The sequence below is a fragment of the Pezoporus occidentalis genome, unplaced genomic scaffold (assembly GCF_034315485.1).
Source record: "Pezoporus occidentalis ecotype Australia unplaced genomic scaffold, CSIRO_AGI_Poc_V1 ctg11, whole genome shotgun sequence".
NCBI classification, from domain to species: Eukaryota; Metazoa; Chordata; class Aves; order Psittaciformes; family Psittacidae; genus Pezoporus; species Pezoporus occidentalis.
Genome location: NW_026912886.1, coordinates 8,639,124 through 8,653,728, shown reverse-complemented (window position 1 = coordinate 8,653,728; position 14,605 = coordinate 8,639,124). Strand labels below are relative to the sequence as shown.

Here is a 14,605-nt window from a genome sequence, read left to right as displayed (position 1 = left end):
TTGAATAATCAAACTAGATTTTATTTCAGAAATATCAAAACTACGTTCAAGAAAGTAAAATCTTTAGTTATTGGAGAAGCAATAAAATAAATCTACAGAGGAGTGTCATGCCAATTGCAATAACAAACATTTACAGCACTGCTTCTGTATAGCATGCATACTTAACCAAAGATAGAGTTAAAGCAACAAAAAAAAAGCTATTTGTTAACATTTGAAGACTTTAAATATATGCAAAAACATGAATAAGAAATTTTGGTAATAAGAAAAAATATATGTCCAAAAATCTTTATTAAACACTGTACAAAAAATATTGCACTTTTAAAATCAGACAATAAATATCTACAAAAGTATCTTACAAATGTTTTCTTTTAATTTAAGAAACTGCTTAAACAATCAAGACCCATCGCTGATTAAAAAGGTACTGATCAGGAATATCCTCTCCTTGCAGTCAGCCTCCGACACAATAGTCCACACTAAACGTTTTCTATACAGTAGTGCTAATCTAATTTTCAGTGATGCAAACCCATTGTGCAGGAATGCTGTTTCCAACACTGTTCCCACAGCATGCCCGCTGATTAGTGTGTAATGTAGATCCAAGTCAATACAAACATTCAGACCTCCAGTATGTGCAGTAGTTTGGAAACTACAAAAAACCACATCTATCTGCTGCCTCTTAGGGGGTTCTCCCTGCTTGCAGCCCTAATGAGACACTCTGCTATGTGGAAAATAATTTATCTGGGAATATCATAATCAGAATTTATCAAAAAGACTCATAGTTTATGGTCATGATGAAAAGTCATATTGATGGAAACTGCTCAAAATAGTTTTCTTGCACTTGTCTATCTTCATAATTAATGATTGTTTCTTGGACATTAATGGGGGGAAAAACCCAACTTATTCAAGACAGGAAATGTGACAGCCATTTTGGCCAGTTAGTGGCTCCCCATTTGACTTGATGTGGAAGAGAACAGCGCTCACAAATGTTTCATTCACAGCTCTGACAAGGAAGCCGTGTGTCTAGTTTAAAATCAGTACAAAAGTCCAGTCATGGCAGAACTTCAACTGTACTTCAATGGCCGGAGCAGAAGAGCAGAAACAATGGAAGATGACACCCCATTTATTCAAAACAGATCTATTGCCGTTTTGAAAATTGTACTAGCATCTACAATGTCTTTTACTGCATACACATAACTACAAGCACAAAAAATTGAATGTACTTCTGTACTCCACCCGACAGCTAATATCAGTAAAACATATCCTGTGAGAGCAACCCTTAAGCTCAAGCTGTTTATGAAAATAAAGTTGTTGCCAAATACTTTACAGCTACAGGCCACAGCTTCTATAAATTTAAAAATTGTGCTAAATTTGATAAAACAATGAAAACAAAACCTAGGGGTCAACAGTTGCTGCATTCCAGAATTCTTCAAAGGATTTTATGGCTTTGCTTTTCTCAGAAGTTAAGGACAGTCAGCACTATCTGGTGCTTTTAGATAGTGCTATTTCCCCTGACGAAATTGAAATGTAAAATTTTTACAGATGGTATGTCATGATGTTATATTCCTAATCCAGACACGAAGATCTTTAAAACATTAAAAGTTCCATTGTAGAGAGTGGATAATAAAAGTTTCCAGAAAAATTGCTCTGTCCAGCATACCAATCTGCAATACTGGTTTTTCATTAGCCCCAGGTTTCCATTTACTGTTATGACTAATGTCTTATTTACAAGTGTATACTTTGAGCAGGCTAGTTTAATGAACCTCTCTTCTCACTCTTCACTGCAGCATTACGAACTTCCCACAGAAGAGTTATATTTCGTGACGTGACTGACAACATCTTTCTTTGTAGGTGTCTATCAAGCATAACTTTAGTTGCTTTACAAATGTACAGTAGTGAGTTGTATCCTTGCATTTGCCTTCTGAAAAAAATATATTTAAACATTAAAAGGCTTTGTAATGAACTTTTTGTTGTAATTGTAAACAACTGGTGGATTCCTTGGTAGCTTTGCAGTTATTTTACTTTGCATTTCTGGCAGCAGTGGACTCCAGGCTGAGCTAGGTCACAAATAAGAGGTGTGATCTCACTGCATCCATTTACCTATTTTCTGTTTCATAAAACTACCCCATCTTTCAGGAATTAACAGCTTGCCCAGAGACTCATGAGTCACAACTGGCGCAGTCATGTAGGGAAGTTTGCATAAAACAACTTCCTAAATATCCTGTTTCTAAAAGTGCTTTTGAGGCTTTAATATCAAACTGGCCTACTCAGAGAAAAATAACCCCAGGACTGTGAAGTACTCCTTGGAGAGGATAGTTTTACCTTTGATGTACAATCAAATGCTTGCAGAATCATTAGCGTACAATTGTGAGTCACTTTCTAATATAACTGCTACAAACTATTACTATGCTCATATATAAATAAACATTTACACACTGCTGCAGGCTGTGCCATTGCAGTGTTGCCAGGTCACTGGTCTCTTCCTCCATCCACAGTACTGATCAGCCACAAGTTTGTTATTCTTTCTGTGTACACAATACACTCGTCTTGACTGAAATCCACTCCCACAGTCCACACTGCAAGGCCTCCAAGGCCCTGTCCGCCAGTAGACATCACACGCCTCTGAAGAGCAGTTTCTTCTGACAGGAGACCTGTGGAGGAAAATAAATGGCAGTGAAATGTTTGCTTTCGTGCTATACCATTATTTGCAGAATGATAGAGCTGATGTTGGAAGGGACTTTTTGGAGGCTGATTTGTGTTTACAGCCTTTCTGGGTAATCCATTCCAGTGCTTGAGAATCCTCAGAGGAAAAAGATTTTTCTTATATTCATGTTGAACTTCCTGTATTTCATTTGTGTTCATTTAGCATGCCTCACTCATGAGGAAACAAATGACAATGCCTTGTATCTTCAAACCAATCCATTAATAGTGGAACAGAAGAAATGTCTTGAGGAATACTTAACTGACCCTGAAATGTTGCATGCTCTTCATGCATAGCCTCTCTCCTGAACACAAGTAATGTTTCTATGCTGACACTGAACCTCCTCAAACATTTGAAGCTGCCAAAGTGGAATCCTGGCTCTCAGTAGTACATGGAAGTTTCACAGCATACTTCAGCGGAGCCAAAATTTCATTGTGTGTGGAGTGAAAGTGCTTTGACATGCTCACAATTCAGAAGCATTTCTACAGCAAAGAACTATGAAGAGCTGGGCTCAGTAATCTAGAAACACGATAACAATTCCCATGTATGCACTTGTTACCCATTTATTCCCTGCTCTTCATTGCCCTGTATCTTTAATAAGATCATCTAAAGAATCTAACTTGTAACTGCTTCAAACTGCATACCTCTTTCTTTCATCACAAGAATAGTTTGGCACCAAGGATCCATTACGAAGTTGACATATAATGTGACGATGGTGTAAGCCTACAGGGCGGCCTGTGCAGCGACCAGAACACTAGAAAGTGAGAGAAAAGAATGAGGGGGGAGAAAAAGAAACAAATAAGTTAATAACAACAGAAATACCCTTCTAGGCAGTTACCCTGTCATAATTCTTGATCTGCATTTCTCCTTCAAGCATTCACCTCTGCTCGGATAAGGTTTCTGTGTAATTTTGCCAAGATACCAACTTTGCTACCTGCTCACTACCTGTTCATAAAGCTAAATCAATTACCTGTGTTCTCATCGTTTTCCATTGCTAGAGCTGCAGCACCTTATCTGTAGCTCTGACAATCACACACTTTCTTGCTAATGCCTGTATCAGGAATACAGCAACAGTAATCCTCTTAATTCACTTCTCTGCTCATTGAATAGTAATGGCTCTGTTAATAATCATAAAAATCATATCAATATGAACACAAGTTTATGGCACAAATGAAAAAACAGAAAACATAAGAAAGCAGAGTTCTGTGTATTAAACACTTACAACTGCTGTTGAAGCACATTCATATATCTATCTTTGGTGACTTCAAAAGTACAGCTATGCAAACTGTTCTTAGAACACTGCAATGAAAGCAATATACTAGCTTAAAAATGGAATGCATAGTAATGGATTAGCTTATAAAGTACATACTGAAACTAGTCCTTAGGTTTTGGATCATGTCTTCAAACATGATAAAACTAGCTCACACATCACAAATTATTGGAAAAAAAAAAGGATTTGCAATTCATGGGTCTGAAAGGCAATTTCAGCTAGTGCCACACAACTCTTCCTTTGAGCAACAGGGCTCAAAGAGAATAGGTGTTCAGTCAGTGGCATGACAACCCTGACACACTTTTAAGGTCTAAGGAGTTTCCACACAGACTCTGTAACATACCTCTCCTTTTGTCTGCATTGTCCCCACTGCACACAAGGGACCCAGACAGGGTTTCCTTCCCATGGGACGATCTCCATGTATGCAAGCCTCCGGCAGCACTGTCAGCACACTGCCATTAGCTTTCACTTGTTGACAAGTTACTTGTCGATAGTGAAATCCACTGCCACACGATGCAGAGCACTCAGACCATGGACTAGTTATCCACCTACAGGATGCAGAGACAAATTTACAGCAGCCATGAAAGCATTGCAAACATTCTGGTAGTTTGCAGGGATCTGTTTGCAAATAAAAACCAAGAGAACCTGTCATCGCAACAGAAGTCAGACTGCTTGTACTCAACAGATTGTCGTAGGTAAGCCCTGTAGACACCACTGGATTTAACATTTCTGAAAGAAGGACAGCATACTTTCCCCTGACTTATAAAGTGAATGGTACCTGATGTAGTTACGGCTAAGATGACAGGTGTCATAACTCATGCAAATTTATTACATCAAGATCTTGCTAGATAATGGCTCAAGCAGAACATGTTATTTATTTATTAGAAGTTGCAAAGACTGGTCTGTCTTAGCAGCTAGGAACAATACTGGGGAAGCAGCAAGTGGTAATACAATTTATTTGATTTATTTGACTTGATCTTTTCATAAATCTAAGCTAGGAATACGGAATGGAACTTCATGTATAGCACAAGTGTGATAATAGGAAAAATACTCTATTTTCTTTAGCAATTCTTTTATTTTCTTACAGTCAAACAGCTTATATCCATTAAAGGCAGATTAATCTTTTACAGTCTTGTCCTTTTTCTCCCCTTTCAAAGCTCAAGTACTTTCACAAACATTTGGTGCAGTGCACCACAGCAAGTCAGCAAGGCCCAAATTTGGCAAACACTTAAAGCACAACTTAAGCATATGCTTAAACCCTTATATTTGCTTAACTGCACTTCTATGCTGTGCTGGAGAGAAGCAATTAAACATACACAAAACGCTTTGAATAACAAGGGCTTATGCCACTGACTGTACATCTAAAGACTTTACAGTTCTATGGATATTTTCCAAACAGTTGCCCTGGGATGAGGAGATCCTGCAGGAATCAGTAAGTGGGGAAATGGAAGGGGAAGTCTGAACGTTTTGTACTTCCCTCCCAGGTCAGTAATTACAAGGACGAGGGGGAGGTTAGAGGCATTAGGAACCAGACACAGGGCTATTTTCCAGGCATCTGGGATGCTTTTCCCATACAGGAAGTGTGGAATACTTCATAAAAATAATTCATATGTTAGCATTTATATATAATTCAAGGTAGTGTTAAGTATGTGAGTATGCACACAATTCCCTTCCACTGGTGAATGCATAAAGCCAAATTAAAACCAACATAGGTCTAAGCATTTTAATAACAGGGAATTTAGGTCCCAGGCTGTTTATGAAATAACTGATGGGTGTTGGTGGTGAATACTCTGGGTCCAGCGATAATCAGATTGTTAAATCATGTACTGCAGTCCACTGAAAAGGCATGGCCTTGCACAAGAGAGTACTCTTGTATCCTCCTAAGTCTCTGTCTTCTGCTCTGAATGGCTGGATTTTAAGAGGGAACCTGCAACTGAGTCTGTGTGTTTCAAAATACTTGCTCTATTTCAGTATTTTTCCACTGGCAAAAAGTTTGCTTGTTATGGGCTGGCTGGAGTTCAGACTCCCAATTTCAGATGATCTGGGTTTTTGGTTGCTAATAATGAAATATAAACAAATTTCTCTTGCGATTTATCTGTTGCTATGTTTTCTGTATTTAGAACACGGTTTAGAACATACTGGCAAGATGCTCTCCCACAATGTCAGTTAAGGTCTTAACACTTCTCTCCAAAAATTTTCCAGTGAGGGACAACTCCAAAACGTGTCCATGACTTTTCAGCCCTCACGGATTTTTATGCTGCTGACAGTGATGGCCAATTCTTTTAAGCATCAGAAAGCACTTGTTTTGAGGACTCCTGTGGGATTTCCTGCTACAAACCTAGAGCCTTGCTGAGCTGGAATGCTCAGTGCAATTCAGGAAGTCTAGAGGTAAGGTTTTGGCTTTTGGAATCGGATGTTGTGGTATACTTGCCTGTGATATAAAGATTTTTGCACCAAGATCACAAGATATCCCTGTTGGTCCAGTGAGAAAATTGGCAAGGGAAGGAAATGCATGGAACGCGACACTGCGGTGAGGGGCATTAGAGACAAATGAGGCATTCCACAGCAAACATCTTACTCAGAGCTTTGCTGGCATGGAAGGAGAGGAGGTGAACACAGAGTATCCTGGCTGCTCTACACATGACAAGTTTTCTCTCTGTGTGTTGGCACAGATTCCACAAAGCTAGCACATCAGTGCCACGGAGGGACCTCCAGCTTAGCTTCTGAAGTGTGGCAGCAGCAGGACTTGCTGCGGCAGCATGGAGACTTGCAGAGATCTCATTTATCCTGCTGAATCAAGTGCTTCCCTAACTTGCTAGTGATCTGTTTTCACAACCCTTATGCTTCAGCGTTCATGATGAACCAAAACGCCCATTTCAATCTCAGAGTACAAGCACAGAAACATTCAATACACATACAGCACATGGAAATAAGAGTAGAAAGGATTTTACCTGGCAGGGCAGTCATCTGTGTTGCATGACTCGTAAGTAATCACTGGCTTTTGCAGCTCTCTGCATAATGATTCATTTACGTTCTGTTTCTCTGCATTCATGCACTGTAGCCTTCTGGAGCGGGTTCCTGTGTTCCCACAGCTAGCAGAGCAAGTACTCCACTCAGTATATTCCCATTTATAATCTAAGAAATGCAATTGAAAATAGCATGAGAGAGGCACTATACATTGTAACTGTGTCACATTTCAATTGATTTGGCAGCATATTCTTTAAGCTAGATAGACACCGCATCGACTAGAACAGCAAATATTTCAGCATTGTGACAAGGGACCATAAGCCCAAGTAGAATTTCATCCTACTCAGCTTCCCCTCAAGTTCAGCCCTTACATATGAGCACAGAGTTCTCTAGAAGGCAAATGGGATCAGCATATGTGCACACGAAGGGCAGAACCTGGCTCACAGTAGGAACTAATGAACTTCTTTTAAAACTTTCATAACATTTTTCTACAATGAGCATTAAAAAGAGGAAACTGTAAATCAGGCTCTCCAGGTTTCCTGCTGTTCTACAGTGAGTTTATTCCGAAGAAAACTCATCTTACTCCAGACACTTCACATAATTTCAGGATTTAAAGGAATCCTGTGCTAAACTATAGAAAAGTATTTAATGCATAAATAATTTGCCACTGAGGCACTGGCAAGATGAAAAAGGAATTTGTTTTAAAGAGCATTTTATATTAAAAACCGATCACCTCTAACAATTACTACCTTTCTATTTAGTCACAATTCCACACTTCCCCTTGCCCTACAGGTTTTTTTTTGACACTTGGTAAAAGATGAAGTACCGTGCAATGTTGACAGATTTTTATGTGATCACAGAAGGAGTCAGATTTTTCTGTAATAACCAAGAATAATTGATAGCTACCAGCTGTGTCCACAGGCTCACTCTTCCAGCACATAATGAATTCTTTAACTTATTGTTTTTCAATGTTTCCTTATTACTTCTGGGTTTCTTAAAATAATACAAAAGGGCCTTTTTCAAAGTGGAAATAGTTAAATTTACTGACTGAAAGTATGATGGAGAGACTGTATTGTTTGTTTAACTAGGATGATACTGCTCAGAAGTGCCCTCAATATGCCTACTGTGCAAAAAACACCAGAGGAGATTTTGCAGTCTTACAAATGCATGGGTATTTTAGTAATGAAATGTTTACATAAGCATCATTAAAGCTCATGATTAGAAAATGATATTGCCCCCAAATTCTGACCAGCCTGACTGGAAAGGGTATTGGGCAACCAAAAGGCAGCCCAGCTAAAGACTACAGGTGGATAGTTTAACACGTGGCTGGACCTGTTCAGAAACTTTAACTTTAATGAGATATGCATTAGGACCAGGGTTTGCTGAACCTCTATTAGGATATTTTCTTGTTCAGTTCATTACTGTTTTGATTTACTTTTGTTTTAAAACTAAATATTTTGATCACAGATGTTTCAGTAAAATCACTTTGTAAACGTAACTGACTCAACATCCCCATACCTACCAGAACCATTCTCACCCACAGAAGTAAAGCATTGACAGTCACTGAGAATACACTTAGACACAGCGCAGGGAACTTTTAAGATGTGATCTTAACTGTTAGGCTCCTTTGCACAAACAGTTAGCCAAACCATATTGATATGTTAATAGCTAAAACACATACCAAAACTTTCAATTTCAAGAGATACTTGCTTTTAAACCTCATTTGCGTCCCCCAGGTATTGACTGGGAAGAGGTTTGAGGTATTTTTAACTGTCATATGGAGTTTGGTGCTTTGCTGCCAGACTTTAATAGGGTCTAAGTTTCTAACTGTCTTTTTAAAAAAATAATTAAAATGTAACTCATTTCTGAAGCACTTTAAATATATAAAACTTATAAAATGTTTGCAGATACTGCCTGCTGTATTGTCCTGCCAATGCACATGTAAAATCCCTGTCAAATTCATCTATAATTCTCAGTTGCACATTTTATAACCTACTAATAGAAAGGTCATTTTGTGCCAGTGCATTACATTGGAGAACATTACAAAACACTCTTGAAAACTTAACATTGAGCTGAAGAGCGTGCAGTGTGCCCTAGTACACTGATATGTTTAAGGGTGACTACACTAAGGTGGCTGTATTGTCATGATGCTGTAATATGACAATTATTAAAATTATTTTCATTATAATGAAGATATTTTCAAACACAACCTCAAAGTCAGCTTTGTTTCAGTTTGGTGTGCTATCCTGGAAGCAATTTGTATGATTTATTGAAGGGGAAGCTGAGAAAACCTGCCCAATTTAAAACTGTTTAAGCAGCAAGACACTGAATCAGGCAACATTCTCTCAGCTTCTTAGCTACACAGGTATGAAATGAGAACCCCCACATGATAGCTGGGTACACATTAATTCGCATATCCAACTCTGAGTATGAACGTTGTCTAATGACTTAAATGGGACTATTCACATATGTGACGTTAAACACTAATTTATTAATTACTTTCTATGTATAAAAGCAGGTTAGGTTTCAGGAAAGTCTTTACACAGTGAAAGAAAATATTTTAAAATTTAAGAATTTGTCATATAATTTTCAACAAACCTTCCTTCTTGACATTTACCCAGACTGACATTAGTTTTGCACTAGCTGAAGTCCAACACTGGAATTGTCCAGCAAATTGACCAGAGCTGGTGTTCACCTCTAGGATACGACCCCCAACCAGGGTTCGGTATTCCAAGGTCTTAACTTCCTCAATGGGGTTGTCTCTGAAAAGCCAGTTAACTGTATTTCTGTAGCTTGGTAACACCGGGCAACCTAAAAATCAACAGCATTTTAGCAAGTTTTTCTAAACACATTAAAATGTTTGTGAATAAGTATTATTGTGTGATTCTATGTAGAAGACCTTAACAGTCTAAATAAAAACAGGAGTATGCATAAATTCACTGAAGTCCAAGCTACAACCCAAAATCCTGACTGTCCCTTGAGGGTTATCAGCTGTGTAAGCTGTTGTATACAGTTCTTTGTATTTCCACTTTCAGTAAGTTACAGAATCATAGAACAGTTTGGGCTGGAAGGAACCATAAGATCATCTTGTTCCAACCTGGGCACATCCCACTAGACCAGGTTGCTCAAGGCCCTGTCCAATCTGGCCTTGAACACTGCCAGGGATGGAGCATTCACAAAGTCCTTGGGCAACCTGTTCCAGTGTCTCACCACTCTCACAGTAAAGAATTTCTTCTTTACATCTAACCTACACCTCCCTTGTTTAAGTTTAAACAACACTACCCCTTGTTCTTACAAATTTAACTTCTATGTGAACAAAGTAAGTAGGGGGAACAATTATTTAAATAGAATAAATATTTCATCCCAGACTCTACAATATGCAAAGAGGTTTGCAACAAAAGAGTTTCTCTCTCTTTTGGAAAGGAGTCAAGAACACCTTAGAGGAAATCCCTGCGTTTTCACTCTACAGGAGCATGCAGGGACAGCAACAAAGATATTCATTTAGACAAAGAAAAAAGAAAAGAACAGTTCCAGAGCCTGTCTGAACCCCCTCCCATAGTTTTCAGGTCTTTAGTCCCATGGTGAGTCACCCAGACAATGCCTAAAGGGTTGCCCTTTCAAAATATTTATTGAAAAACTGAATCAAACAATAATTGTGTGTCTACTCTGAGGCCTCCTCCTGATAACAGAAAGCTTAGCAATGGTTAGGAAATCCAGGTGGTCAACAAACCTGGACTCTTCGGAATTAAGGAAATCCAGGTGGTCAACAAACTTGACTCTTAGGAATTACACTCATTTCTCCACGAGGCCCCTTCCCTTTTAATTAAATGAATAAGTAATATAATTTAACTTATAGATACAGAAGAAAAGACAAAGTACCTATTCTCAGTGGATCTCCAGGTAGTACACTGACATTTGTACCAATTCCAGATGCCATTATAACACGCTTTCTTCTGCTTCCCTTTGATAATAGGGTGTTATTCTCTATAAATCTTTGTTCTGTAAGACAATGCGTAAGATATATTCTTAGCAAGAATTAAACCACAGTGCTAAAAAAAACATTTGTATCAAAATACCCAACACGTTACTTATGAAGCAGAAGGATAACAGCTCTTTGGTATTCTTCAGGATGAACTTAATTTATCCAGTTAACTATCTAACAAATGTATTTGAGATATATAAACAGGGAAACAAACTATTTATACATGTTTATGCAAGTTTCTCAATCGATTTTATTGAATTTTATTTATTTGAAAAATAAGCCTGTAACACTTAAAACCAGGATTTGTAGGATGTATGACGTATTTCCTGTTTCTCGTGACAACGTTATTTATCATTTCAATGCCAGTCATTCACATACAGAAATATTAAGAAAAATATTTCTGTCAGTGGAATCAGGCCAATTCCTCTGTTTCATTAGATGGAATTATAACAGTGTTACAACAGAAAAAAGAAAAAAATATTCTAAAACGTCATTATGCATAGAGATAGCATAATGTATGCAGAATCACATGCCTATCACTATAGCAACTTCTTTTTATCATATGCCAGACAGAATAACTGCCAAAACCTGGCAATTTGTCAGTAACACACAGTTCTTGCCACTCAGTCAACATTTCTGTTTTAACGAATGTGCATAATAGCTATGATTCTCCTTCCAGCATGGCTCAATCTTTTGTTATATTCTAACTTCTGTGGGTCAGTTTTTGTTATATTCTGACTTCTGTGGGTCATTTTACATGGATTCAACATTTTTCCTTGGTGTACACAAAACCTCCTATTTGTCCATGTAAACACTGGGACAAAACAGTCTCAGAACCACAGGGAGAACAGTCCCACACAGGCAACAGGCTAGTTGCCTCATCAGTCCTTAGGAACTTAGATTAGAAAAGCTGCACAGATTTTGCTCTACTCGACTGCCCCAGGTCAGGCAGTAATTGCCGTAGCAAGGTCCAAAATGCTGACATGATGTTGCTTTAGAATCAGTGCAATCTGCAGGCCCTGACAGCAGAAGTCTTCTGATTTCCCTGTAGTTCTGCACAGCCAAAAAATATTGCTGAATTTAGCCCTCTCCTATCCACTCCAGGTTTATTTGAACTAACATCATGTGACCAGGAATAGAAACGAAGTTCAGAGTCTTGTGAGCAATCTTCCCAGTCACATCATTATAATAATATTCCTTTCTGGAACATCTGAAGTTTTCATGTGCTCCAGGAAAACTGAAACCAAGACCGGAGCTTTAGTCTACACTCATCCTCACACAGAGACTTCTATTATGTCTTTGGTACCTCTTCCTTGGCCAACAGATCCAAACATCTATAACCTGCCTGACACATGTGTGCCTAAGAAAGGAAGCTTTGTAGCAGGACTGGCCATGTGTAGCTGTGTTGTACTTTGTACAGCAAAATGGTGAGAAAGTTAATCTCTAGACGTGAATGATCCATTTATTAGAGCTATTTGCAAGGCGTGATTGTATTATACAGTATTACATTATTAATCTACTTACAATAGAGTCATTTAAATGGAGTTTTTCTTTACATTTTCTATTCTGAGAGTTAGCAGCTCATTTTCAGAATTTTTTGTTTCCTATGTCCCCATATAATAAAATAAAACACAAACCAAGCCTTTTCTTTCATTTCACTGCATTTTCCTGCAGATTTTCTCAATAACTCAAGCCCTAGATAAAAGTGCTGGCAACAATGCAACAGTGGATTTAGTTTTCTAATGTGTCTGCTGGATTAATGGTTGCTATTGGCTGCCTGGAAGCAAGAAGATGGAATAAGTTTTGAAGAAGTCACAAGTCAAACCATCTGCACCTAGATCCACTATTTAAGGAAACACAAAATAAAGAACAGAACTCAGGGAATCAGATGCAATCAAAAATTCCAGGTTCATAATAAAGTGCTAAATATCCCCCCCCCCCCGACTATTTTATTGGTTAAATTTCATAATGGAAGTGGCTCGATGTTGTTATCGGTAAGGAATTCTCATTTAGCACTTACCAGTTAAGTGGATAACAGATGACGCTTCAGCTTTTCCAAGAGCATTAGTTGCTCTGCAAGTGTATGTTCCTGCATCTTCATAGGACACATTCATCAGAAACAAAGAGCCATTCAAACTCAAGAAAGAATTGATTTGTAGAATGTCTTTCTTCTTATACCACATTATATTTGGTTGGGGAACACCTTCAAAATGCAAGTAATCAAAACATTTATTTGAGAGAGGTAAACCACAGATTTCATACTGCACACTGTTACCATAACACTCAAGAATCCTAAGTTCCTTTGTTGTTTCACAATTCATATAAACCAAAGTAACAACACTGAAGCAAATCAAGTACTTTTCCCACTCACAACAGAACTTGAGTCCTATTAATATTTCAGTATCCCACTGAGATTAAAGGTTAAGCACTGTAAGGCAAGCTCACAGAACAGCTTAAAACACTGCTACCAGTCCTACAAAAGCAATGTCCTTCTGTGTCCTGCTACTAGAAGATGTGAGAACATTGACTCCAATCAGGACCAACTGACATAAAGACCTGCACAGCATCTTTTCATTCATGGCCAAATATATGAAGGAAGGACTGAATATTCAATTTCTAATTAAAAATAAAGAAAAAGAAATGGAGGCAAAATATTTCTCTTGAAGAAAAAAGGATATACTTAACAATTAGATTGGAAAATACACGTGGCCAGTTTCTCCCAAAAAAGCTCTGGAAAGCTTCTCCAATTTACAGATATCATATGTACAACTTGTAACAGTGAAGTGTGAAGGAAAAGACAGAAAGAGATATTCACACCTAACTGAGGGGCCCAGTTGTTAAGCAACCTCACGATGTTTTAGAAATCCAAAGGTCTATCAACATACACACTGTAACACTCGAACACCAAAAACCAGCATTTGCAGATAACTTGCCATTCTAAGTTTCAATCAATTAATGACTTTGGTCATTTATTTTTAACTGGGTGATTTTTCCACTGGCACAGCACCAGCTCTGTGGGAGCACTTCTAGGGTTTTATTTTCCTCAAACATTTGTCTTTAAGAAGGTATTTTGTGAGTTGGCAAATCAGATGCTCCATTGCTTGTGCTCTGGGTGAGCTGCTGCTGCAGAAGTGCTCTTTCAAAGCTCCAAAATCCTAGATAAACCACGAGGTAAGCCTGGCCTATGTGGCATAGTGACTAGCCGCAATGGCGCATGAAGGCACATGGCACAAGACAAGCCAAAGTAGTTAAACTGCTGTTTACCTGAACTCTTTCTTCTCTAAATACATTGGTCAGCACTCACTGAACACTACCAAACCAGGTTCTGCTATGGAAGCTGACCCGACTGTGGGACATTTGGAAGTTTCAGCCATGTTGAATGCTAATTCAGCCTCCTCTCTTCACAGATCATTGTGCAGTATTACTTTACAGATGATGTCTTCATGATGTGGAATAGCCTTTAGGAACAACTTTAACATTTCAATCACTGGCTTAGCACTTCCAATGCACACCTCAGGATTTTCCTTTACTGTAATAGGAACCAGACATATTTTTTGGAACCTGCTATCCACTGAAGGAGAAAGCTCCCCCCATCATTTTGTCTAGAAAAACAGCAGAGAAACACTCTTCTGCATAATCACAGATTTTATCCTAGACAATTTAGCACCTGTTCAGTGCTTTTAAACTCATG

At 38.3% G+C, this 14,605-nt stretch overlaps 1 protein-coding gene across 5 annotated transcripts in view; it reads right to left on the bottom strand.

Moving 5' to 3' along the window:
• ADAMTSL3 (ADAMTS like 3) overlaps positions 1 to 14,605 on the bottom strand; it is a 181,989-nt gene continuing 167,384 nt past the window's right edge. For 3 of the 5 annotated variants that reach the window (XM_062629821.1, XM_062629812.1, XM_062629830.1), the window contains exons 24-30: positions 12,935 to 13,117; positions 10,812 to 10,931; positions 9,531 to 9,743; positions 6,917 to 7,100; positions 4,309 to 4,513; positions 3,340 to 3,449; positions 1,961 to 2,645 (exon numbers count right to left, since the gene is read on the bottom strand). In XM_062629821.1, the coding sequence (XP_062485805.1) occupies positions 2,423 to 2,645; positions 3,340 to 3,449; positions 4,309 to 4,513; positions 6,917 to 7,100; positions 9,531 to 9,743; positions 10,812 to 10,931; positions 12,935 to 13,117 (1,238 nt within the window). In that variant the 3' untranslated portion in view covers positions 1,961 to 2,422. Of the gene's footprint in view, positions 1,916 to 1,960; positions 2,646 to 3,339; positions 3,450 to 4,308; positions 4,514 to 6,916; positions 7,101 to 9,530; positions 9,744 to 10,811; positions 10,932 to 12,934; positions 13,118 to 14,605 lie in introns of those variants that run through there. The other 2 variants (XM_062629835.1, XR_009966864.1) reach the window with 2 other exon arrangements.